At 46.8% G+C, this 24,634-nt stretch overlaps 1 protein-coding gene across 1 annotated transcript in view; it reads left to right on the top strand.

Moving 5' to 3' along the window:
• Positions 1–16,501: 16,501 nt before the first annotated feature.
• The window catches only part of LIN7B (lin-7 homolog B, crumbs cell polarity complex component), a 40,042-nt gene continuing 31,909 nt past the window's right edge, over positions 16,502–24,634 (top strand). Inside the window, exon 1 of the mRNA XM_068242896.1 lies at positions 16,502–16,644. Coding sequence (XP_068098997.1) covers positions 16,608–16,644 — 37 coding nt within the window. The 5' untranslated portion in view covers positions 16,502–16,607. The remainder of the gene's footprint in view (positions 16,645–24,634) is intronic.

Genomic DNA, 24,634 nt, shown 5'->3' with positions numbered 1-24,634 from the left:
CTCATGTATTCTTGTGACTTATTTTGGGGAAGTCGTAGCAAACCTAGGCATAAAAAGGGTAAATTAAAGGACAACTGAAGTGAGGGGGAAATGGGAGGCTGCCATTTGTTTTTTTAAAGAGTAACTGTCAGGCTGCAAAAGCTAATTTAAACCTCTATTCTCCTGTGTTAAACAGTTTAGAAGGAAGCCAAAAAGGCAATACTGAAGTTAAAAATCTCTCTTACTTTTGATGTGTGCTGAACAGCAAGGCTGTTATTCCCAAGCTCTTAAAAGTACGAGAGGCCGCAAAACATACTGCAAAGCATTCTGGGGCTGCTTCTTCCCACCTTGGGTCCTCCCCTCGGCTGCTAGTGGGAAGTTACAGGCTCAAGTTACAGCATCTTGTAACTCAGCCCAGCTCACAGCACTGAAAAATCACGGCATATGTTCCGTTAGAGTATACTGCATGAGTCCGCTATTGTTCCTAGCCACAAGGCTAAATAATATTCACTGCACATTAGTGTTGTCCGGATCATGAGCCATTAGGGGTTTTTTTGTGAGTCAAATCATCAGGAAGCAGGGAGGACATGACGACACAATATGCTTCATAGGAGACAGACAAACATGGAACCTGCCATGAGTTGTCAGGAGCATCATTCTCTGCAAATACTATATAAAAAATTCTGTGAAATCCAAACGTGGACAGTGAAATGCATATGTAATGTAAGAACAGCCAATTTTTAGCTACTGATCTATGTGTTATTTTTCTCTGAGACCTTATACATAACAGCTCCTCTTTAAGCAATGCCAGTTGCCTGGCTGTCCTGCTGATCCTCTGCCTCTTATACTTTAACCACTTCAGCCTACAGGGTTGAGATTTTACATCTGAGCAACTTTCACCTCCCATTCATTTGCCAATAACTTTAGCACTACTCATCACAATAAATTGATCTATATCTTGTTTTTTCCGCCACCAATTAGGCTTTTTGTGGGTGATACATTTTGCTGAGAATTAATTTATTCTAAATCCATTTTAACAGGAATATTAAGAAAGAAATGGAAACAAATAATTATTGCTCAGCTTTTGGCCATTATAGTTTGAAGTTAATACATGCTACCATAATTAAAACCTATATACTTTATTTACCAATTTGTCCCGCTTATTACACCATTTAAATTATGTCCCTATCACAATGTATGGTGCCGATATTTAATTTGGAAACAAAGGTGCATTTTTTTCAATTTGCGTCCATCACTATTTAGAAGCCCATAATTTAATAAATCATATTGATATACTCATTTGACATGAATATTTAAAAAGTTCAGACCCTTAGGTAACTGTTTGTTTGTTTTGTTGTTTTTTTTATTGTAATTTTTCATTTTATTTTTTATTAAAACTTGTATGTGGGTATTTTTTGGTGTGGGAGGTAAACAGGATTTTAAATGTTTTAAAATGTATTTATTCAATTGAAAGTGTTTTGGTGTAATTTGCTCTATTTGGCCACAAGATGGCCACAGTCAAAAAGTCCTGGGAGCGACTGATCTCGCTGCCAGGAAGAAGTATGAAGACTGGGAACTTTTTGATCTCGGAAAAGCTGCAGCGTCTGCAGAGACGCTGTCGGCTTTTCTCCAGGGGGGGGGGGGGGGGGTCCGATCAGTGAAAGGGATTTATAATCCCTTTCATTGATCGCGGGGCTAACGGCCAGCAGCGGGGGCGCGGGGCGGGAGCGACCGCGACCCGCGGGAGTGTGCGCACCCTAACTGGACGAAAATTTTTGTCCAGTTAGGCTGAAGTGGTTAAGGCAAGCCATAGACCCTGAACAAGCGTGCAGTAGATCAGATGTTTCTGACCTTTGTCAGATCTGACTAGATTAGCTGCATGCTTATTTCTGGCATTATTCAGACACTACTACAGCTACATAGATCAGCAGGGCTGCCAGGCAACTGGTTATTTTATTTATTTTTTCAAGGAAATCAATATGGCAGCCTCAGTCTCAGAGGCTTTCCCTATGTGAGACGGGTGCCGCCTGTTGCCCTTACTGTTTAACTTGGCACTTAAGCCACTTACTACACTGAGGAACCACATTAGGGGAGTTGAGATCAAGGTTGTTGAGTTACAACAGGCCCTTTGCAGTCAACATCCTTGTGTTTTGTGGTGATCCGGTTTCTCAAATTACCAAGGTTTTAAAGATTTTCTGGGCGTTCTTATATTCTTTCAGGGCTGAAAATTAATAAAGGTAAATGTGTTAATGTCACTATCCAAACTTGTGGACACTAGGGATTGGCAGGCATTGGGGTCAGGCTAGTGGGGGCATTAAATATCTGGATATAAATAGTCCATGTGACCCCACCCAACTATATAACTTCAATTAGCCTCCCTTGTTCCAGCAGATAAGAGACCAGCTGAACAGATGGCATGTTATGTCTGTTTTACTTTGATGCAAATACACAAAATCTGAAATTGTTGCTAATAAGTTAAAATATAACTTTTAATAAATTATCAATTCTAATGCTTGGCTACTGATATTACTATAAAGTTGAAATACTTTCAAGGAGTAGGGGCACAGGTACGTATTGTTGTTCCACTAGTATATATGGCAGTGATGGCTAACCTTGGCACGCCAGTTGTGACACAACTACAAATCCAAACACCCTCTGCCTCCCTGAGTTATGCTTAGAGATGCTGAGAGAAGTATTGCAATGCCTCCATGGGACTTGTAGTTCCACCACAGCTGGAGTGCCAATGTTAGCCATCACTGATATATAGCAATTCAAGCTCCTGGGATCAGCCCCTCACTGCTTGCTAATAGTACTAATTTGGTTACATATAAAACCCTCACCACTAACCCAACATGTTTGGCCCCCTAAAATTGGGGCTTCAGCAGGAGAAAAGTGCCAGTGCTCAGTGCAAAAATTACATCAAATATAAATTTCAAACAAGGAAAACAGCTGGCTGCTGACAGAGCCCAAAGGCTGTCTATTGGCTCTGGCAATGACTTGCGGTGTTATTATTTTTTTTTTTTTTAAAGAATTGAACTTGCAGAAGACAAAGAAGCAAGGCATTTACCCCAAGCAACAAAGAACTATAACAGACAATAAACGTATCTAAAATATCATATTTTTATTTATCAAAAAAAACATACATACATGAAATATATAAAAAAAAGATAGGAACCAATGGTGGTTGATCAGGCCACTGACTACATTCACACACCACCCTCAATAATACAGACTCCTGGTACTTTCAAATAAGGTTAGGGGAAATCAGGTTTGTTGGAAAATTGCCAGTCATCAAGACAGTTCCCCCCAAAAAGGGGTGGTTTCAATCAGGGCCCTAATGAGTTCTTGTAGCAACCAAGATTCTATCTCGAACAGAAATTGCAGTCTATCTAGTTCCATACATGTTGACCAGCAGTTGGTAAACGATACACCATATAATGAAGCAATAGAATAAAAGTCAACAGCCACTGCTATAGAATGCCTTAGTGGTTAGTATGATAGTTGGATGCAATGAAACAGCAATTAGTAGAATGGATCTCTTCAAGCCACCCAACTCTGGCTTTGCTAAGGAACAAAATGTTCTGCCCATTTACTCTGGAAAAGTTGCATCTGTATCAGGGTTTGGAGTAGAGGCACAATGTTTTTTTTTTTTTGAAAATCAGGAGGAAGTGCATATTAGACACCTTTTCACCTGAAAAAAATTAACATATACATGAGCCAAATAAAGTAAAATTAGATTTGCATATCTGGGGCTTCCTCCGGCCCTTAGAAGACTGTGTCCCTTGCTGCAGCTCTGCTGTCAGCACTCATTTTCCTGGAACAACCCTATGGTTCTGCTGTGACTTTACTGTGCTTGTTCCTGAGCTCAGCACTGTCCTGTGTGGCTGGAGGACCCGAATGGCATCCGAAGACCCAGAAGACAAGTATTTAGGTCCGGAAGGAAGGGGGGAAAACAGGTGTGATCTCTTCCCAAATGCATGCATGGATTCCGTGAGCATCCACAGTATATGCAGGCTCTGGAAAGATCGTGTCTGTTGGGAACATGCATTCCGCTCCCACTCCATTGGAATTGCCAAGTGTAAACAGATCCTATGCTGTGTTGCTACTCCAATGTTTTGTGATGAATGCGGTTTTGGAAAAAAAGGCAGTTTTCATATACTATGCTCCAGAATGTTATGGATAGTAATCAGATGAATTGCAAGATTTTTTTTTTTTTTTTTGCCGTAAAAATGAACGTAAAGAGAAATTTTAACCAAGGATTGACCTTCATCCCAATCAGTAGTAGAGTGGGGCCGAACCTCCGATTTTAGGTTCGCGAACCGGGTTCGCGAACTTCCGCGTAAGGTTCGGTTCGCGTAAAAGTTCGCGAACCGCAATAGACTTCAATGGGGATGTGAACTTTGAAAAAAAAAAAATTATGCTGGCCACAAAAGTGATGGAAAAGATGTTTCAAGGGGTCTAACACCTGGACCCCCAGGTGGAGGAGTGGGATACATGCCAAAAGTCCCCGGGAAAAATTTGGATTTGACGCAAAGCAGCGTTTTAAGGGCAGAAATCACATTGAATGCTAAATGACAGGCCTAAAGTGCTTTAAAACATCTTGCATGTGTATACATCAATCAGGTAGTGTAATTAAGGTACTGCTTCACAGTGACACACCAAACTCACCGTGTAACGCACCGCAAACAGCTTTTTGTGTAGTGACGGCCGTGCTGGACTGGTGCGCACCATGGCGAGAGTGCAGGTTTTGGTGGCTTTACAGCCCATATGGTCGCCTGGCTGATGAACAGAACAGGTATGCAGTGGCGGGTTCACTGAACAGAACAGGTATGCAGTGGTGGGTTCACAGAACAGGTATGCAGTGGCAGGTTCACTGAACAGGTATACAGTGGCGGGTTCACTGAACAGAACAGGTATACAGTGGCGGGTTCACTGAACAGAACAGGTATGCAGTGGCGGGTTCACTGAACAGAACAGGTATGCAGTGGCGGGTTCACTGAACAGAACAGGTATGCAGTGGCGGCTTCACTGAACAGAACAGGTATGCAGTGGTGGCTTCACAGAACAGAACAGGTATGCAGTGGTGGCTTCACAGAACAGGTATGCAGTGGTGGGTTCACTGAACAGGTATGCAGTGGTGGGTTCACTGAACAGGTATGCAGTGGTGGGTTCACAGTACAGGTATGCAGTGGTGGGTTCACAGAACAGGTATGCAGGTATCCAGTGGGCTCACTGAACAGAACAGGTATGCAGCCAGGAACAAGCTAAGCCTAACTAATCTTTCCCTATGAGAGACAGTCTGCAGCAGCTCGCCCTACTCTCACGCAGGCACACGAGTGAGCGTAATGGCCGCCGCTGCCTGCCTTTTATTAGGGGGGGAGTGGCTCCAGGGGCTAGTGTAGCCTAATTGGCTACACCGGGCCTGCTGACTGTGATGTAGAGGGTCAAAGTTGACCCTCATGGTGCATTATGGGGCGAACCGAACTTCCGCAAAAGTTCGCCTGCGGGACGCGAACCACTGAAGTTCGCATGGAACCGTTCGCCCCAACTCTAATCAGTAGCTGATATCCCCTTTCCCATGGAAAATCTTTACCTTTCCTTTAGGGCCTGTTTCCACTAGACGCATTGCTATGCGGAAACCGCTTCGCAACGCAAGGAAACTGCAACAAATTCACGTCAATGGAGTAGTATCCATTGACGCGAATTTACCTACACAATGCGACGCGGGGGAAATTATGGAAAGCATGCTGCAGTTTTCCGCAGCACATATCCAATTCCCCATAGCCGCCGGCGGGAAACTGCATGACGCCGCATCCGGTTGTACGGAAGACAACCGGAAGTACTTGCGGAGGGATGCGAGGTGATGCGGCGATTGCCTTGCATCCTAAATGCCAATGGAAATGGGCCCTTAATAGACCATCAGGGGGGGTCTGTATGACCGATATTGTGGTGAAACCGTTCCCAGTGTGATGCCATGACCATGGTTCTGACCGTTTGTGGTCTGTGAACTTTGTTGCATTGTGGGAAATAGCTGCTTTTTCCAACTGCCAAACAAGCAGTTTCTCCCTTTGTACATAGAACTCTCAGTAACGAACATTCTGGCAGAACTAAAGATTTCACCACCAGTGATACATTTCAGAACATAAACCAGCGAGAGTGTTAACAGAGAGTCTGGTTGTCTGGTTTATGTTCTGAAATTTATCACTGGTGGTTACATCTTTAGTTCTGCCAGAATGTTCGTTACAGAGTGTTCTATGTACAAAGGGAGAAACTGCTTGTCTGGCAGTTGGAAAAAGCAGCTATTTCCCACACTGCAACAAATTGTACAATGGGCAAACACTGACTCCTTAGTTTTCTCCAAGTTGACATTTTTACACCTGTCAATAAAACGTTTGTTCAACAGGAAGCATGAAAATGCACTGAGTACTTTTGACTGTACTTTTTCACATACTTTTGATATTTTTTTTAATTGCGGAGCGCTGAAAAGTTATTGTAAACAGAAGATTTAAAATGATCTCCTAGGAGAAAACTTAGGTGAAAAAGTGAATTGCATATAGGCATGGATGTTTTAAAACAGGCATAGCCAAGGTCTGTCCCAGGGGCCAAATGCGGCCCACTGAGCCATTTCTGGTGGCCCCCAAAGCTCTCTACAGTTGTTAATTCCAAGTGGCCCACAGGCTCATAGCTTTGGTGCCGCATGCAGAGGCCGGCAGTAACAGGCACCGATTAACGGCTGACCCTGTGATTGCACATGGTCTATGGGTTATTTCCTGTTGAAATGTTTTATTTGACAAAATGTTACAGGCAGAGTGTAGGTATAGCAATCAGCAAAAATTGTTTGATTTCACTAGTTCGGTCCCTTAGCACTCAAGAACAGTAATATGGCCCTTGGCCTTAAAAAGTTTGGATACCCCGCTTGAAAAGGAGTGTGATGCTTGAAACTATTGTTCTTCCTCTGATAACCATGGTTACTTTCAAGGAAATGTGTGTAGTCACCATTGTGTTGCATAAAAATGGCTTCACAGGTTTTTTTTTTTTACTTTAGAGGGTGCACAAAAGTGTGGATTTTCTTACCGGGTAAAAAAAAAATCAGTTTGATTTCTCTAGTAAAATTCAGATAATTATAGGACAATTTAAGCTAAAAAGAAAGAAACATTTTAATCACATAAAATGAGGTATGTAGTGCACCTATTTGGGAGTGGCTGAATATCATTTACTAGATCCACTCCTTGGACCCCTAGTTTTCCTGCAGCAGCACAGCTAAGGACGTAAATTTACTCACCTTGGGATTCTTCCAGCCATTCTTCCAGCCACTAGAAGTCATTTGGGTCCCTCACCGCAGCTCCAGGCTTTCTCTGTGGTCCCGCTGACAGCCTCTAAGGATCGCTCCTGATGGGTCGATGTCTGCTGCACGGGCGCATGCAAGCGCCTGAACGTCGGGCACTTACCTCTGGTGACGTCAACATGTTCTCGTGCAGGGCAGGCCTGCGCAATATAAATATTATTTGTCTTGTCTTCCATTACATTGTTAAAGAGACACTGAAGCGAAAAAATATATATGATATAGTGAATTGGTTGTGTACTAGGAATAATTACTAGAAGATTAGCAGCAAAGAAAATATTCTCATACTTTTATTTTCAGGTATATAGTGTTTTTTCTAACATTGCATCATTCTATAATATGTGCAGATTACACAACACTCAGCATTCAAAATGATTCTTTCAGAGCAGTCTATGAAGTAATGACCTCTCCTTTAGCAGAGAAAAAGTAAATAGTCCAGGAACAGTTGAGATAATAAAAGTCAGATAACAGCCCTCTCCAGGACTAACTAATGCTACGTACACACTTGCGATAACTATCGTTTGCAAGGAACGATAGTTACCAGACGAACGATATTGGAAAGATTGGAATGCAACGATGGGATGCAGCGATCATCATACACATTTTAACGATCGTTCTCGCAGAAATGAACGATCAGAAGGATATGTTGCGTACATATTTATATAAAATTAAAAAAAAAACACTGACTTGGAGTTACAATAGATACAAATATATGATTGTTATCTTGAAAACAAAGTTTAATTGAAATGAGCAATGTAACAATCTTTACGGCCGCGCTACAAAGAAAGTACTGAAGCTGGGCAGAATTCAACGCAGGCGCATTGGCCCTTGTAACTAGAGGTGTAGTGAACGGTTCGCCGGCGAACGGTTCCAGGCGAACATTGGTGGTTCGCGTTAGCCTGCGGCAGGCGAACTTTTACGGAAGTTCGATTCGCCCCATAATGCACTATGAGGGTCAACTTTGACCCTCTGCATCACAGTCAGCAGGCACATTGTAGCCATTCAGGCTACACTAAGCCCTGGAGCCCCACCCCCCCTTATATAAGGCAGGCTCCGGCGGCCATTACACTCACTCGTGTGCCTGTTACTAAGATGAAAGGGACAGCTGCTGCAGACTTGTTCTTCTAGTGACAGATTAGTTAGGTTCTTGGCTGCTTAGTTTGCTCCTTGGCTGATTGTTATTGCTTTATAGCACCCTAGCTTTTGTCAGAGCTCATCCTGTACTTTTTTTTTTTTACTGTGTGTCAAACTGACACTTTTGTTGCATGCACAGCCTTGCTAATTGATAGTGTGTGTGTGCCACTGCCAGCAGCCCAGCACATTCAGTGACTGACTGCATGTGTGTGTGACAGGGAGCTGCACATTGTACTACCCAGTACTGCATATGTTTACCTGTTGTGTTTACTTAACCCACCTCATCACTGCACATAACTACTTGTAGTGTTGAGTGAACCCAGCTCACTGCATCCTACTACTACCTGTTGTGTTTACTTAACCCACCTCATCACTGCACATAACTACCTGTAGTGTTGAGTGAACCCAGCTCACTGCATCCTACTACTACCTGTTGTGTTTACTTAACCCACCTCTTCACTGCACATAACTACCTGTAGTGTTGAGTGAACCCAGCTCACTGCATATACCTACTACTACCTGTTGTGTTGAGTGAACCCAGCTCACTGCATATACCTACTACTACCTGTTGTGTTGAGTGAACCCAGCTCACTGCATCCTACTACTACCTGTTGTGTTTACTGAACCCACCTCATCACTGCACATAACTACCTGTAGTGTTGAGTGAACCCAGCTCACTGCATATACCTACTACTACCTGTTGGGTTGAGTGAACCCAGCTCACTGCATCCTACTACTACCTGTTGTGTTTACTTAACCCACCTCATCACTGCACATAACTACCTGTAGTGTTGAGTGAACCCAGCTCACTGCATATACCTACTACTACCTGTTGGGTTGAGTGAACCCAGCTCACTGCATCCTACTACTACCTGTTGTGTTTACTTAACCCACCTCATCACTGCACATAACTACCTGTAGTGTTGAGTGAACCCAGCTCACTGCATATACCTACTACTACCTGTTGTGTTGAGTGAACCCAGCTCACTGCATCCTACTACTACCTGTTGTGTTTACTTAACCCACCTCATCACTGCACATAACTACCTGTAGTGTTGAGTGAACCCAGCTCACTGCATATACCTACTACTACCTGTTGTGTTGAGTGAACCCAGCTCACTGCATCCTACTACTACCTGTTGTGTTTACTGAACCCACCTCATCACTGCACATAACTACCTGTAGTGTTGAGTGAACCCAGCTCACTGCATATACCTACTACTACCTGTTGGGTTGAGTGAACCCAGCTCACTGCATCCTACTACTACCTGTTGTGTTTACTTAACCCACCTCATCACTGCACATAACTACCTGTAGTGTTGAGTGAACCCAGCTCACTGCATATACCTACTACTACCTGTTGGGTTGAGTGAACCCAGCTCACTGCATCCTACTACTACCTGTTGTGTTTACTTAACCCACCTCATCACTGCACATAACTACCTGTAGTGTTGAGTGAACCCAGCTCACTGCATATACCTACTACTACCTGTTGTGTTGAGTGAACCCAGCTCACTGCATCCTACTACTACCTGTTGTGTTTACTGAACCCACCTCATCACTGCACATAACTACCTGTAGTGTTGAGTGAACCCAGCTCACTGCATATACCTACTACTACCTGTTGTGTTGAGTGAACCCAGCTCACTGCATCCTACTACTACCTGTTGTGTTTACTTAACCCACCTCATCACTGCACATAACTACCTGTAGTGTTGAGTGAACCCAGCTCACTACATATACCTACTACCTGTTGTGTTTACTTAACCCACCTCATCACTGCACATAACTACCTGTAGTGTTGAGTGAACCCAGATCACTGCATACACCTAATACCTGTTGTGTTGAGTGAACCCAGCTCACTGCATCCTACTACTACCTGTTGTGTTTACTTAACCCACCTCATCACTGCACATAACTACCTGTAGTGTTGAGTGAACCCAGCTCACTGCATATACCTACTACTACCTGTTGTGTTGAGTGAACCCAGCTCACTGCATCCTACTACTACCTGTTGTGTTTACTTAACCCACCTCATCACTGCACATAACTACCTGTAGTGTTGAGTGAACCCAGCTCACTGCATATACCTACTACCTGTTGTGTTGAGTGAACCCAGCTCACTGCATCCTACTACTACCTGTTGTGTTTACTTAACCCACCTCATCACTGCACATAAATACCTGTAGTGTTGAGTGAAACCAGCTCACTGCATATACCTACTACCTGTTGTGTTGAGTGAACCCAGCTCACTGCATCCTACTACTACCTGTTGTGTTTACTTAACCCACCTCATCACTGCACATAACTACCTGTAGTGTTGAGTGAACCCAGCTCACTACATATACCTACTACCTGTTGTGTTTACTTAACCCACCTCATCACTGCACATAACTACCTGTAGTGTTGAGTGAACCCAGCTCACTGCATATACCTACTACCTGTTGTGTTGAGTGAACCCACCTCACCGCATCCTAGTACCTTTACTGTTCAGTGAACCCAGCTCACTGCATATACCTAGCATCCCCCCGAGATGGACAAAATGGACAAACCAGGTAGAGGAAGAGGTAGAGGCAGACCCAGAGGAAGGCCACCAGGCATCGGCAGGTCTGTGCGAGGTGGTGTTGCTGTGATTTCGTGCGGACCTGCCCCAAAATACAGTGCTCAGAAGAAGGCACGTGCCATCACTTCCCAAAATCGTGAGGAGGTGATTGAGTATTTAACACAGAACACCTCATCTCCCGCAGCCACCGGCGCTACAACAAGCACCACATCCGCTGGATTTGACACTTCGCAGGAGTTATTTGGTGGTGGTGGTGAAATCACCGATTCACAGCCACTACTGCAACAACAAGAAGAAGGCGCAGGTACACCACCTCCTACGTCTGAGTTAGGTGGCGATAGTATGGACGTAACGTGTGTGGAGGGGGCTGATGAAACACCTGAAGTTGGTGCAGTTGAGGAGGTGTCTGAGGAAAGTGCAGCTGGCCAGGAGGATTATGATGACGATTATACGGATACCACATATGTTCCCGGTAGAGGAGATGACCAGGGGGACAGTTCAGAGGAGGAGTCAGAGAGGACTAGGAGGAGACGACTCCATGATAGAAGCAGAGGGAGCTCGTCCTCAGAAACAGCTGGGGGCAGTTTCCGGCGCCATGTATCGCCAGCTATGGCCAGACAGCCAACATGCCCTTCAACGTCAGCTGCTAATGCCACCGTAGCGCCATCACCCCAAGGGGGCTCAGCGGTTTGGAAATTTTTTAACGTGTGTGTCTCAGATCGGAGCAAAGCCATCGGTTGTCTCTGCCAGCAAAAATTGAGCCGTGGAAAGGCCAACTCTCACGTAGGGACAAGTGCCTTACGAAGGCACCTGGGAGAAAAGGCACAAACAGCTATGGCAAGAACACCTGAGGAAAAGCAGCACCCCTCAAAAGACAAGACGCGGAGAACAACCGCGGCAGCCGTCACAGGGGGCTTCTGCTGCTCCACGTTCCCATGGTATTGTTCGTGGCTGGGGGGAGGAAGAATGGCTACACTTAAACAATTTAAAAATACAACCATCTAAACTTTCAACCAATTTAACCACTTGCCGACCGCACGCTTATACCGTGCGTCGGCAAAGTGGCAGCTGCAGGACCAGCGACGCAGTACTGCGTCGCCAGCTGCAGGCTGATTAATTAGGAAGCAGCCGCTCGCGCGAGCGGCTGCTTCCTGTCAAATCACGGCGGGGGGCTCCGTGAATAGCCTGCGGGCCGGCGATGGCGGCTCGCAGGCTAAATGTAAACAAGCGGAAATAATCCGCTTTGTTTACATTGTACGGCGCTGCTGCGCAGCAGCGCCGTAAGGCAGATCGGCGATCCCCGGCCAATCAGCGGCCGGGGATCGCCGCCATGTGACAGAGGACGTCCTGTCACTGGCTGCACAGGACGGATAGCGTCCTGTGCAGCCCGGATCACTGGGGGGACAGGTAGGAGAGGGAGGGGGAGGGAATGTCGCCGCGGAGGGGGGCTTTGAGGTGCCCCCCCCGCAACATGCCACCAGCAGGAGCGATCAGACCCCCCCTGCACATCATCCCCATAGGGGGGAAAAAAGGGGGGCGATCTGATCGCTCTGCATGCCCTCTGATCTGTGCTGGGGGCTGCAGAGCCCACCCAGCACAGATCCCATCAAACAGCGCTGGTCCTTAAGGGGGGGTAAAGGGTGGGTCCTCAAGTGGTTAAAAATACAACCATCTAAACTTTCAAACAATTTAAAAATATAACCATCTAAACTTTCAAACTATTTAAAAATACAACCATCTACATTTTCAAACAATTTACAAAAATGCCAACAAAACTTGCCCTCCGTAAAACATTCTTGGCAAATGCTTTCGACTTGGTTTGTCTTCCGCTGGCTCAAGGGTCCATCTGACCACAGATGCCTGGTCTGCAAAGCACGGTCAGGGCAGCTAGTACAGCATGGGTCTAAGCAGGCTCCCACTTCGGGCCGGAATCTAACCTTCATTCCCCGCGGTGACAATGGCAGACTTGCCCTCCATAACGGATTCCCGTTAAAGGATTTAAAGTTAATTCATTTCAAATACACAGCAGGGCCTCGAAAGTCCGCCTCCTGTATTGTTATTTTTGGTCACTACCTCGGGGCGGGCGTGCATGCCTGCCTGCTGCCCTCCTTGGATGTGTAGTGGTAGCCGTTTCTCAGGCTCCACACCGGATTCCATCCCTCATTCCCCGGCCATTACCCGGGGTCACAAATGGCAGACTTGCCCGCCTCCATATGATTCTCGTGAAAGGAATGTGGTGTCATCTTTGCCCGCCATAACTGGTTCTCGTTCAAGGATTTAAAGTACATTCATTTCAAATACACAGCAGGGCCTCGAAAGTCCGCCTCCTGTATTGTTATTTTTGGTCACTACCTCGGGGCGGGCGGGCGTGCATGCCTGCCCGCTGCCCTCCTTGGATGTGTAGTGGTAGCCGTTGCTCAGGCTCCACACCGGATTCAAACTTCTCATTCCCCGGCCATTACCCGGGGTCACAATGGCAGACTTGCCCGCCTCCACAGGATTCTCATTGTAGCGGTACTGAACAAGTACACAGCAAGTAGAAAATGTAATTTAAAAACAAAACGTAAGCTTTTTAACAATGCCATGGAAAGTTGAGAAGGAAGTCACACATTACCTGACATCACTGAGTGAGGAAGAGCAATCTCGCCATGTTGCGCAGTAGTCCAGCATGGCCGTCACTACACAAAGAGCTGGATATTCCCATCTTCCCGATGTCGTTCTTTTTTTCGTTCGTGTTAATGATCGTTTGGTAAAGTTCTTTCCCCGATTGTCGGCGGAACGATCGTTGATTAGCTGTTTCAAACGACCGTAGTCGTCAGTGTGTACGCAGCATTAGTCGGAGAGAGCTTAATGGCTTGTTTCCATAGAGATAACAACTGGAGTTTCTCAACTCTTCCTGTACTGGAAACAATTACACTGATGTATCTGATCTTAATGTTTTATTTCTTAGCTGTGCTACACATACAAATCATAATATCATCATTTTTTTTTCGCTTCAGTGTCTCTTTAAGTCCATCTCAATATAGCCTAAGGCTAATACATGCTGCAACTTAAAATTTTGTTCAGTGATTGTTTCAGTTGACGGTTTCAGAAGTATCACTGTTCTGGGATACTGCTCAGCTATCTCCCAAAAAAGCTTGTTTCTGTTCTGCGTTGGAGAGGGGGGAATGGCAAGTGCAAGCGGCCTTGTAATCGCAGTCTGATGAGCAATCCAGTCCACTGAAGGGAAAGCCAATGATGTCAGGGGACCCTGGTGCTCACATTAGATTTGTGCCGTTGTTTTAAGCAAACTCAAAGTGTGTATAAAGCTTTAATGAACAGAAAAAAATGGTTGTCCATATAATTGGCAGGTTGATAAGACTACTACAATAACGGCCGGTTCACACTGCGCCGGTACCATTGTTTACCGCCGTTAGGGCAAATGCAGCATTTTTATCACTCAGTTTCAAGTCTTATGCCCGGCACGTATGTGATCCTGGAAGCAGCATGTAGCTTCCAGGATTGCTCCTCTGTGTCCCCCCTATGGGGGAAGAAATACGCAGCGTGCTGCTGAACGCTTTTCTGTATGCATGCAGAAAAGCATTTAGCTGAGATGCTGCAAGACGCCTAAGGGCTGATGCTTTGAATCATATATGTTTAAGAGAACCTGAGACAGTGTGTGGGCTTATTTATACTTACCTGGGGCTTCCTTCAGCCCCATGAGGTGCTAGGGGTCCCCCGCAGACCTCGCTGGCCACGCTCTTCTGCACATGCACGGCTTGACCCTTCGCGTGCCCTTGAGTGTTCTGCACCTGCAGTAGTACTGTATTACTATATTTTGCCTATGCCTTGATAAAGGGGACAGGATAGACCCCGAAACGATTGTTAGCTGAGACGGTCAGATGCCATATCTGTGTGCTGGAACAATAAAATTGCATTGTTCCACAAGTCTGTGCGCAGATCCCTCCCTCCATTCCTAGGAAACTGAATCAAACGCTGCTGCATGAGTGTACCGCGCAGACACAGACCATACTGGGCATGCGCTGTGTGCTCTTGGTGACATCAGCGGGATCGAGGACACGGCAACGCAGGCGCAGTGGTTCTCAGACTTTAACCACTTGAGGACCCACCCTTTACCCCCCCTTAAGGACCAGCGCTGTTTGATGGGATCTGTGCTGGGTGGGCTCTGCAGCCCCCAGCACAGATCAGCGGGCACGCAGAGCGATCAGATCGCCCCCCTTTTTTCCCCCCTATGGGGATGATGTGCAGGGGGGGTCTGATCGCTCCTGCTGGTGGCATGTTGCGGGGGGGCATTCCCTCCCCCTCCCTCTCCTACCTGTCCCCCCAGTGATCCGGGCTGCACAGGACGCTATCCGTCCTGTGCAGCCAGTGACAGGACGTCCTCTGTCACATGGCGGCGATCCCCGGCCGCTGATTGGCCGGGGATCGCCGATCTGCCTTACGGCGCTGCTGCGCAGCAGCGCCGTACAATGTAAACAAAGCGGATTATTTCCGCTCGTGTTTACATTTAGCCTGCGAGCCGCCATCGGCGGCCCGCAGGCTATTCACGGAGCCCCCCGCCGTGAATTGACAGGAAGCAGCCGCTCGCGCGAGCGGCTGCTTCCTGATTAATCAGCCTGCAGCTGGCGACGCAGTACTGCATCGCTGGTCCTGCAGCTGCCACTTTGCCGACGCACGGTATAAGCGTGCGGTCGGCAAGTGGTTAAAGTCTGAAATTCCAGAAGTGAACCTGAGTCAGGGCCGGAGCATCAGTGAGTGGCTGTGCCAACACAGGATGTCTGCGGGGGACCGTTAGAAGCCCTGGGTAAGTTCAACTCATTTCCCCTGACCCCCCTACAGTATCCCTTTAAAGGACACCTGAAACAAGAGGGATATGGAGGCTGCCATATTTTATTTTGTTTTAAATCATGCACATTGCCTGGCTGTTCTGCTGATCCTCTGCCTCTAATACCTTTAACCATAGACCCTGAACAAGCTTGCAGCAGATCAGGTGTTTCTGACATTATTGTCAGTTCTGACTAGATTAGCTGCATGCTTGTTTCTGGTGTTATTCAGACACTACTGCAGCAAATTAATCAGCAGGACAGCCAGGCGACTGGTATTGTTTAAAAGAAAATAAATATGGCAGCCTCCATATATCTCTCAGTTCAGTTGTCCTTTAATTTCATTACGTTTGAGAAGATGCAGGTGTCACATCTTTCTATTTCCCTCAGAGAAAGAAAGAGTTGATTAGTGTAGGTGGCGGCTGCACTTGGTTTTCGTTGCTTCACTGTTCCCACTTTGTACATGTGTACGCTTGCTTGAGATAACAGCATCACTTTTGACACATCCCCCACGACTGCATTGTGAAGGGTTGTGATGTGCACATCAGTCTGCATTAGCAAGCAGCGCAGTATGATGGCTGGGCGCCTCATCACTGTGACACTGCCTGGCAGCCTGTGGAGGAGGAGGAAGATACAGGAGCTGTCAGGAGGAAGGATGCTCACAGCAGCATCAGCAGCATCTCCAAGGCTTGCAAAGTGAGCAGCCAGGCCCGCCTCCTCCTCCACCACAGTGGGAACTCCTGGGCATGTGACTGCTGGAGTTAAGATGGCAGCTCTGACTGAACCCTTAGGTCTGGAGAGAGGTAGGAGATAGAACGCATGTTGCATTGCAGGGGCTGGGATTTTTGCCTGTAGCAGTTGTCCGTAGCCAGAGGGAGGAGGGAAGAGATGAATGAGTTGGCTGTTCCCTCATGCCTTTTATTTCCCCCTCCTTTGCATTTTCTCTGGCATCCACCTGCTAATCGGGGAAGTGAGAGGGGATTGCAGCATAACCTTGTACTTGCCTCCTGTGCTTCTTGTGCTGTTCCGCAGAGCCTTGCAGCTAAGCGACTGTGACACTCCACTCTGTCACCTCACGTCTCTTCCCCTTATCGTGAGACATCTCGTTAGCCACTTCTGTGCATTTGTTGTACTCTCTCCACAGAGATGACATCTCATTTCTAGCATCACTTGTTAGAGTGGCATCTGGGCAGTAAATTGTATTCCATGGGTACCGTACCTGTAGAGTTAAAATGATTATCAGTCAATGCAGTCGGGTCAGGAAGTGATTGTAGGTTGACGGCTGTCGCCTGAGGTTCGACTGATTACAGCGCCATTTGTTTGGGGCGCTAGTGCGGTGGTCCGCCTCTGCAGCGGTATGCTCGGTGGTGCTTTTGTCATTTCTTCCCTCTTGTTTGGCTATCCGTACCGGATCCTGGAAAGGAAATCACATATGTATACCCTCGCTGCCGGTGAGCTGGGTGCAGGGCAAGCCGAATGACGGCTCTCCCTACTGCCGCTAAACTCCTTGGCAATATTCAATACTATTCCCCCTCCGATTTGTAGCAACTCGGAGGGAGGTGTAATTCGGGGTCTGACGATTGCTGCATCCCCGAATTACTGTTGCGCGGGGCGAGCAGCAGTGCCGAGCTCCAAATTTACCTGCTTCCAGGAACCCCCCCCTCCCCCCAGTACTTACCTTCACCTCTTCCCCTTACCTGACACCTAATGGTAAGGTAACCACTTTCTGGCACTGAACCCTATACTTCCCCTAACAATTCCTTTCGAATGCTTAAAGCGGACATGGACTCAGAACTTCCACTCCACTCTAAAAGATAAGCAACAGCATAATAACCTTTAAAGAAAATCATTTCTTTGTTACATAGTTATTTTTAGTTATTTTGGTTGAAAAAAGACATACGTCCATCGAGTTCAACCAGTGAGCTGATACAAATCAGCTGATACAAATCAAAACAAATCCTGCAATAAATTTGCAGTGTGTCTACTTCCTGCTTTCTTTGAAACCGACATGTTGTTAACATCCTGTGTTTACCAATTAGCTGCTCTGCCATGGCAGAGGAGATTCCAGAGCTGACACAGCTGAGAGATCAAATTACATTTGTGATTAGTCACAGGTGAGGGGGGGTGATAGGCAGGCTAAACTCTATAGATGCATACAGGGTTCATTTCTCTATGTTTTCCTTCTATCCTGTGCAAGAGTTCAGGTCCACTTTCACACCCCACGCACAGATGACTGGTACACTTTTCCAACACCCAATCTAATAACTAGTTAAAGGGCAATGTAGATTTCTCCCAGAGTAAAATGCACTTTTCACTGTAAATGACTTTTTTTTCCTCTGTCGCTTTCACTTACAGTAGGTACTGAAAATCTAACTGATCTCACAGGTTTTAGATTAATCCATCTCCTCAAGGGGGATTCTTAGGTACTGTACTTCTTCATTTACAAAATAACTTACTGAATGGAAGTGGCTCAGCCCAACTGCCAAAATAGTGTGCAAATGAATGAATAGGAAGCCTGACTGGCATCTTTCTACATATCCCTTCCTGGGGAGTGCTTTTGTAAAAACATTAAGGTAACACTGTCAATCTCCCTTGAGGAGATGAACTAGTTCAAAACCTGTCAGGTCTGTCAGCTTTTTACTACCTACAGCAGTCAGCAGCAACATAGGAAACAAGTAATTTATAGTGCATTTGGCATTTTATATGTATGTATTTTAAATCTTTTAATTTTTCATGATAGTGGTCCTTAAAGGGAAGGTTCAGGGAAACGTTTAAAAAAATAAAAATCCATATCCACTTACCTGGGGCTTCCTCCAGCCCGTGGCAGGCAGGAGGTGCCCTCGCCGCCGCTCCAGAGGCTTCCGGTCGTCTTCGGTGGCCGACCCGACCTGGCCAGGCCGGCTGCCAGGTCGGGCTCTTCTGCGCTCCAAGGACGGGCTCTTCTGCGTCCCACGCGGGCGCGCTGACGTCATCGGACGTCCTCCGGGCTGTACTGCGCAGGCGCAGTAGTTCTGCGCCTGCGCAGTAAAGCCCGGAGGACGTCCGATGACGTCAGCGCGCCCGCGTGGGACGCAGAAGAGCCCGTCCTTGGAGCGCAGAAGAGCCCGACCTGGCAGCCGGCCTGGCCAGGTCGGGTCGGCCACCGAAGACGACCGGAAGCCTCTGGAGCGGCGGCGAGGGCACCTCCTGCCTGCCACGGGCTGGAGGAAGCCCCAGGTAAGTGGATATGGATTTTTATTTTTTTAAACGTTTCCCTGAACCTTCCCTTTAAAGCGGATCCAAGATGAAAAACTAACTATAACAAGTAACTTGTCTATATATCTTATCTAAAGTTTAGATAGTTTACACAGCAAATCTAGCTGCAAACAGCTTTAATAGAAAATTATTATTTCTTCCTGTGATACAATGACAGCAGCCATGTTGTTTCTGAACATTACACAGAGGCAGGCTTATCTGTATCTTGATCACTAAGCCTGTGAAAAAAAAACTAATCCCCCTCCTTCCTCCTCCCATCTGCCTCTGAAATCAATGGCTAGTAACACCTCCTCCTCCTCCTCCTGCCCAGACTGAGCTCCAATGAGCCCTTGCTACTGCCAAGGCTCTCTGAAAACCTGTGGGCGTGGTTTATTTAGTTTATAGGTAATTAGCGTATTAAAACAAAAAAGTATTTGGCTTGAGGAATGCCCTATAAACAATAGGAAAGGAACACAATTATGCAATGAGTAAAAGTTCACCTCGGATCCACTTTAAACACCTAACCCTAGCCAATAATCCTATTTAACCTTCTGTGGTCTGCAACCCCCAGTGCCGAATCTGGTCACCAGGGGCAAATATCTTGGTAGCCAGAGCTTCACCCATGCATTAGCCAGTCCTCAGTGCCAGTATCAGCTATGTCATAGGCATAGCCAAGTGTCAGCACCTAAACGGCAGGATTAGCATGTTGGGTTGCCTGATCGTACTGGGTGGGGAGACTGACTCCACCCCAACGACTGTTTGGGGTGGATTTTCCCGGTTGATTGCTACTGGAGCCACTGAATTAATGGGCACATTGTACAAATATTTTCAGTCAGCGTGTCTATGGTATGATGATCGTTCCAAAGATCTGACTGCCATCTTACGCAGGGCTGTAGAGTCGGAGTCGGAGAAAAGTTTGGGTGTCTGGAGTCATGGCTTCATAAACTGAGGAGTAAAAGTTGGATGATTTTTTTACTGACTCCACAGCCCTGATCTTACATGTATGGGTATTTTTAGGGAAGTTAGAGATAAGGAGCACTGAAAGGGCAATCAACACTGCTTTTTTTCTTGAAAATAGAAAGAATAATGGATGCTGGTCTAATGGTACCCACATGTTAGTCCGGTGTTTCATCTTCTAGTCCAGTGTTTCCCAACCGGTGTTCCGCGGCAAACTAGTGTGCCGCGGGATGTTGCCTGGTGTGCCGTGCGGGGATCCCCAACCTGTGGTCCGCGGGACTGTCCTCTTCCTCCCCCCTCCCGCCCGTCCCCGCGGCCGCCGCTTTTATTACCTTAGCAGCGTCCGCTCTCCCCTCTCCGGCGCGTGTATTTATTCAAGCAGCGTATCTCCCGGCTGCTCTGTATGTGATGCGCAGGAAGCAGGGCTCGGTTACCATAGTAACGGCGATACATATCGCTGTTACAGGAAGCCGCTGCTCTGCTTCCTGCCGCATCACACAGAGCAGCCGGGAGATACGTTGCTTGAATAAATACACGCGAGAGGGGAGAGCGGCCGCTGTTAAGGTAATAACAGCGGCGAGGACAAGCGGGGGGCACCACCTACCCATACTGGCTATACCGGGGCACTATACTGGCTATCCTGGGGCACTATACTGGCTATAATTGCTTTATAAAAAAGGACTTAGATTCAAAAGACGAGGAATCAAAGTGCAATTTTATGGTATCAAAACTTTGTAGAAAAACTTTATTAATACATATGACAAAACATTAAAAAGGTTTCTTCAGTTCCACATTTTTGGTTTCCACAATTTTAATCTTTTCTTAAAGTGGTCTGAAACTCCGACATAACATTCAATAAAAATGTGTTTTCCTACTTTTTATTACTCATACAGTTATCATATTTTCATTTATGCATAAGTAATATTGTCTGTTTACAAATTACAAGTTTCCAAAGTGTAGTTTATCATACCCTGAAACCCGCCATTGCATTTTATTCAAACTGCTTTTTATTATATATTAACATCTTTTAATTAGCTGTTCTGAGCTGTTTCTGTGCTTGAAGCAAGAAGAGCTTCACAGAGAGCTCCTTTTCACTTGTTACGCTGCGTTTACACACATGTATCAACATTGGAATGCAAACAAAGATACTGTTATCTCCAGTTTGGATGCGGATTTGAAGCTGAATAGCAGGACAAAGAGCTTTGTTTAACCATTTCAGTGATGTTCTGCTAAAAAAAAATTCTGGGAGGAATCTTTTAGAGCAAAGTAGAAAGGCTGACTTTCAGACCACTTTAAAGGAACACTATCAATTAACTGCTTGCCGTGACCACGTCACGATGGGTGTGACCGCGGCAGCAGCTCCAGGACCGCCTAACGCCTATGACAGCCGATCTACAGAATTGGCTGGCTGCGGGGAGAGAGGGAGGGAGGGAGGGAGGGAAGGGAAAAAAAAGAAATAAATAGCTATATTTATTAAAAAATAAATAAAAAATTTTATATAAAAAAATAAACACTAGGGGGCGAGCAGACCCCACCAACAGAGAGCTCTGTTTGTGGGGAGAAAAGGGGGGGGATCACTTGTGTGCTGAGTTGTGCAGCCCTGCAGCTTGGCCTTAAAGCTGCAGTGGCCTATTATGTGAAAATTGGCCTGGTCTTTAGGGGGGTTTAAGCCCGTAGTCCCTAAGAGGTTAAAACAACTTTTTTAATACTCTATATTAGGGTACATATCACCACTAGCCACGGCCGTTTCTAGGGCCGTGCGGCCCGTGCCGCTGCCCTGGGCGCAGAGGAAGGGGGGTGCTGTGATAGCGGGGGGAGCCGGAGCCGCGGTGAGGACAGCCCGACCTCTCCCTCCCTCTCCCCGGGCCGCCCTCCGTGTTCCCCCCGTCGGACTGCAGGCAGCAGAGTTAGCGCGCAGGGAAGCGCTGCTGTACACAGTTGTTACTCACCTCCCTGGATCCGCTCGCTGCTCCCGCCCTGCTGGTCTCCTCTCTCTGCAATGTAGCTGCTGATACACACGCTGCTTCCTGTTTACATAGGAAGCAGCCGCGTGTGTATCAGCGGCTATTGCCCCCCGCCATTATGAGTGGGCACCTACCTACTTAACCTATACTGGGGACCACTACCTATCTATCCTATACTGGGGGGCACCTACCTAATCTAACCTGTACTGGGGGCCACTACCTATCTATCCTATACTGGGGGGCACCTACCTAATCTAACCTGTACTGGGGGGCAGCTACCTATATAACCTATACTGGGGGGCACCTACCTAATCTAACCTATACTGGGGGGCACCTACCTAATCTAACCTATACTGGGGGGCACCTACCTAATCTAACCTATACTGGGGGCCACTACCTATCTATCCTATACTGGGGGGCACCTACCTAATCTAACCTGTACTGGGGGGGCAGCTACCTATATAACCTATACTGGGGGACAGCTACCTATCTAACCTATACTGGGGGCAGCTACCTATCTAACCTGTACTGGGGGGCAGCTACCTATATAACCTATACTGGGGGACAGCTACCTATCTAACCTATACTGGGGGCAGCTACCTATCTATCCTATACTGGGGGGCACCTACCTAATCTAACCTGTACTGGGGGGCAGCTACCTATCTAACCTATACTGGGGGTCAGCTACCTACCTATCTATCCTATACTGGGGGCAGCTACCTATCTATCCTATACTGGGGGCAGCTACCTATCTATCCTATACTGGGGGGCACCTACCTAATCTAACCTGTACTGGGGGCCACTACCTATCTAACCTATACTGGGGGGCAGCTACCTATCTAACCTATACTGGGGGGCAGCTACCTATCTAACCTATACTGGGGGGCAGCTACCTATCTATCCTATACTGGGGGGCAGCTACCCATCTATCCTATACTGGGGGGCACCTACCTAATCTAACCTGTACTGGGGGGCAGCTACCTATCTAACCTATACTGGGGGGCAGCTACCTATCTATCCTATACTGGGGGCAGCTACCGATCTATCCTATACTGGGGGCAGCTACCTATCTATCCTATACTGGGGGGCACCTACCTAATCTAACCTGTACTGGGGGCCGCTACCTATCTATCCTATACTGGGGAGCACCTACCTAATCTAACCTGTACTGGGGGGCAGCTACCTATCTAACCTATACTGGGGGGCAGCTACCTATCTAACTTATGCTGGGGGGCAGCTACCTATCTAACCTATGCTGGGGGGCAGCTACCTATCTAATCTATACTGGAGGCACCTACCTAATCTAACCTATACTGGGGGCACCTACCTAATCTAACCTATACTGGGGGCACCTACCTAATCTAACCTATACTGGGGGCACCTACCTAATCTAACCTATACTGAGGGGCAGCTACCTAATCTAACCTATACTGGGGGGCAGCTACCTATCTAACCTATACTGGGGGCACTTATCTAACCTGTATTGGGGGCACCTACCTACCTAGCTAGCCTATACAGGTGGCAACTATACTGGCTACCTATACTGGGGGCACCTACCTAACTAACCTATACTGGGGGGACCTACCTATCTAACCTATGCTGGGGGCAACTATACTGGCTACCTATATTGGAGGCACCCACCTAGCTAACCTGTACTGGGGGCACCTACTTATCTAACTTATACCGGGGGGGTGCCTGCCTATCTAACATAATCTGGGGGCAACTATACTGGCTACCTATACTGGAGGCAACTACCTGGCTAACCTATACTGGGGGCAACTTTACTGGCTCACCTATGCCTGGCCACCTATACTCGGGGGAGACCTATAGCTGGTTAACTATACCGGGGGGGGGGGGGGGGGGGCGCAATTTTTACACCCTCGCCCTGGGTGCATTTTAGCCTAGAAACTGCACTGCCACTAGCGCTAGGGTCACTGTATTCACCCAGTTCTCTCTCCCTCTCTTCCTACTTTAAAATCATCCTTGAGGCCTCTTTCACAGTATGATGTTAAAGTCGCACTTTAGAAAATGTTCCAACGCAGACTAACGCACTGCCATACTAAGTCTGTGCGACATTCACAGTGCACACGCTGCGTTTGTGTGTAACGTGTAGCGTTATTAGAAAGTGCTGCATGCTGTGTGTTTAGCAATGAATCTGCTGCGTTATTTGTTGCACATGCTCAGTAATGTTCTTTAAAAAAAAAAAATTGTACCGCATACGCCGTTTTCGTTCCCTCACTGTGCGACAAAAACGGTGCATCAAGAGAAAAGTTTAAGGAGATGCACCTTAAAAGGCACTTATGAGAATGGGGTAGGTGTATGCGAATTTAAGGCGCCATCGAAAATCGGACGCAGGAACAGTGCAGATAGTAGTATATCTGTAAATATACTGATGCTCTACTATTTAATGTGTTAATTTGCATTAGTAAAATATTGGTAATTGTTACTGATATTTTACTATAATTAACCTAACCCTACCCTCACACAGAACCCTCCACTACCGACGCCTAACACTAACCCCCCTGGTAGTGCCTAAACCTAACCATCCCCCCTGCACACAAAAAATGAAAAAAAGCAAAAAATGATATTTACCGGGTGGCGCCTGAAGTACAGTAAAAGGAGCCATAAATTACTTTTC

This window comes from Hyperolius riggenbachi, chromosome 6, assembly GCF_040937935.1.
Source record: "Hyperolius riggenbachi isolate aHypRig1 chromosome 6, aHypRig1.pri, whole genome shotgun sequence".
NCBI classification, from domain to species: Eukaryota; Metazoa; Chordata; class Amphibia; order Anura; family Hyperoliidae; genus Hyperolius; species Hyperolius riggenbachi.
Note: the sequence above shows the minus strand (reverse complement) of the source record. Positions and strands in the feature narration are given on the sequence as shown.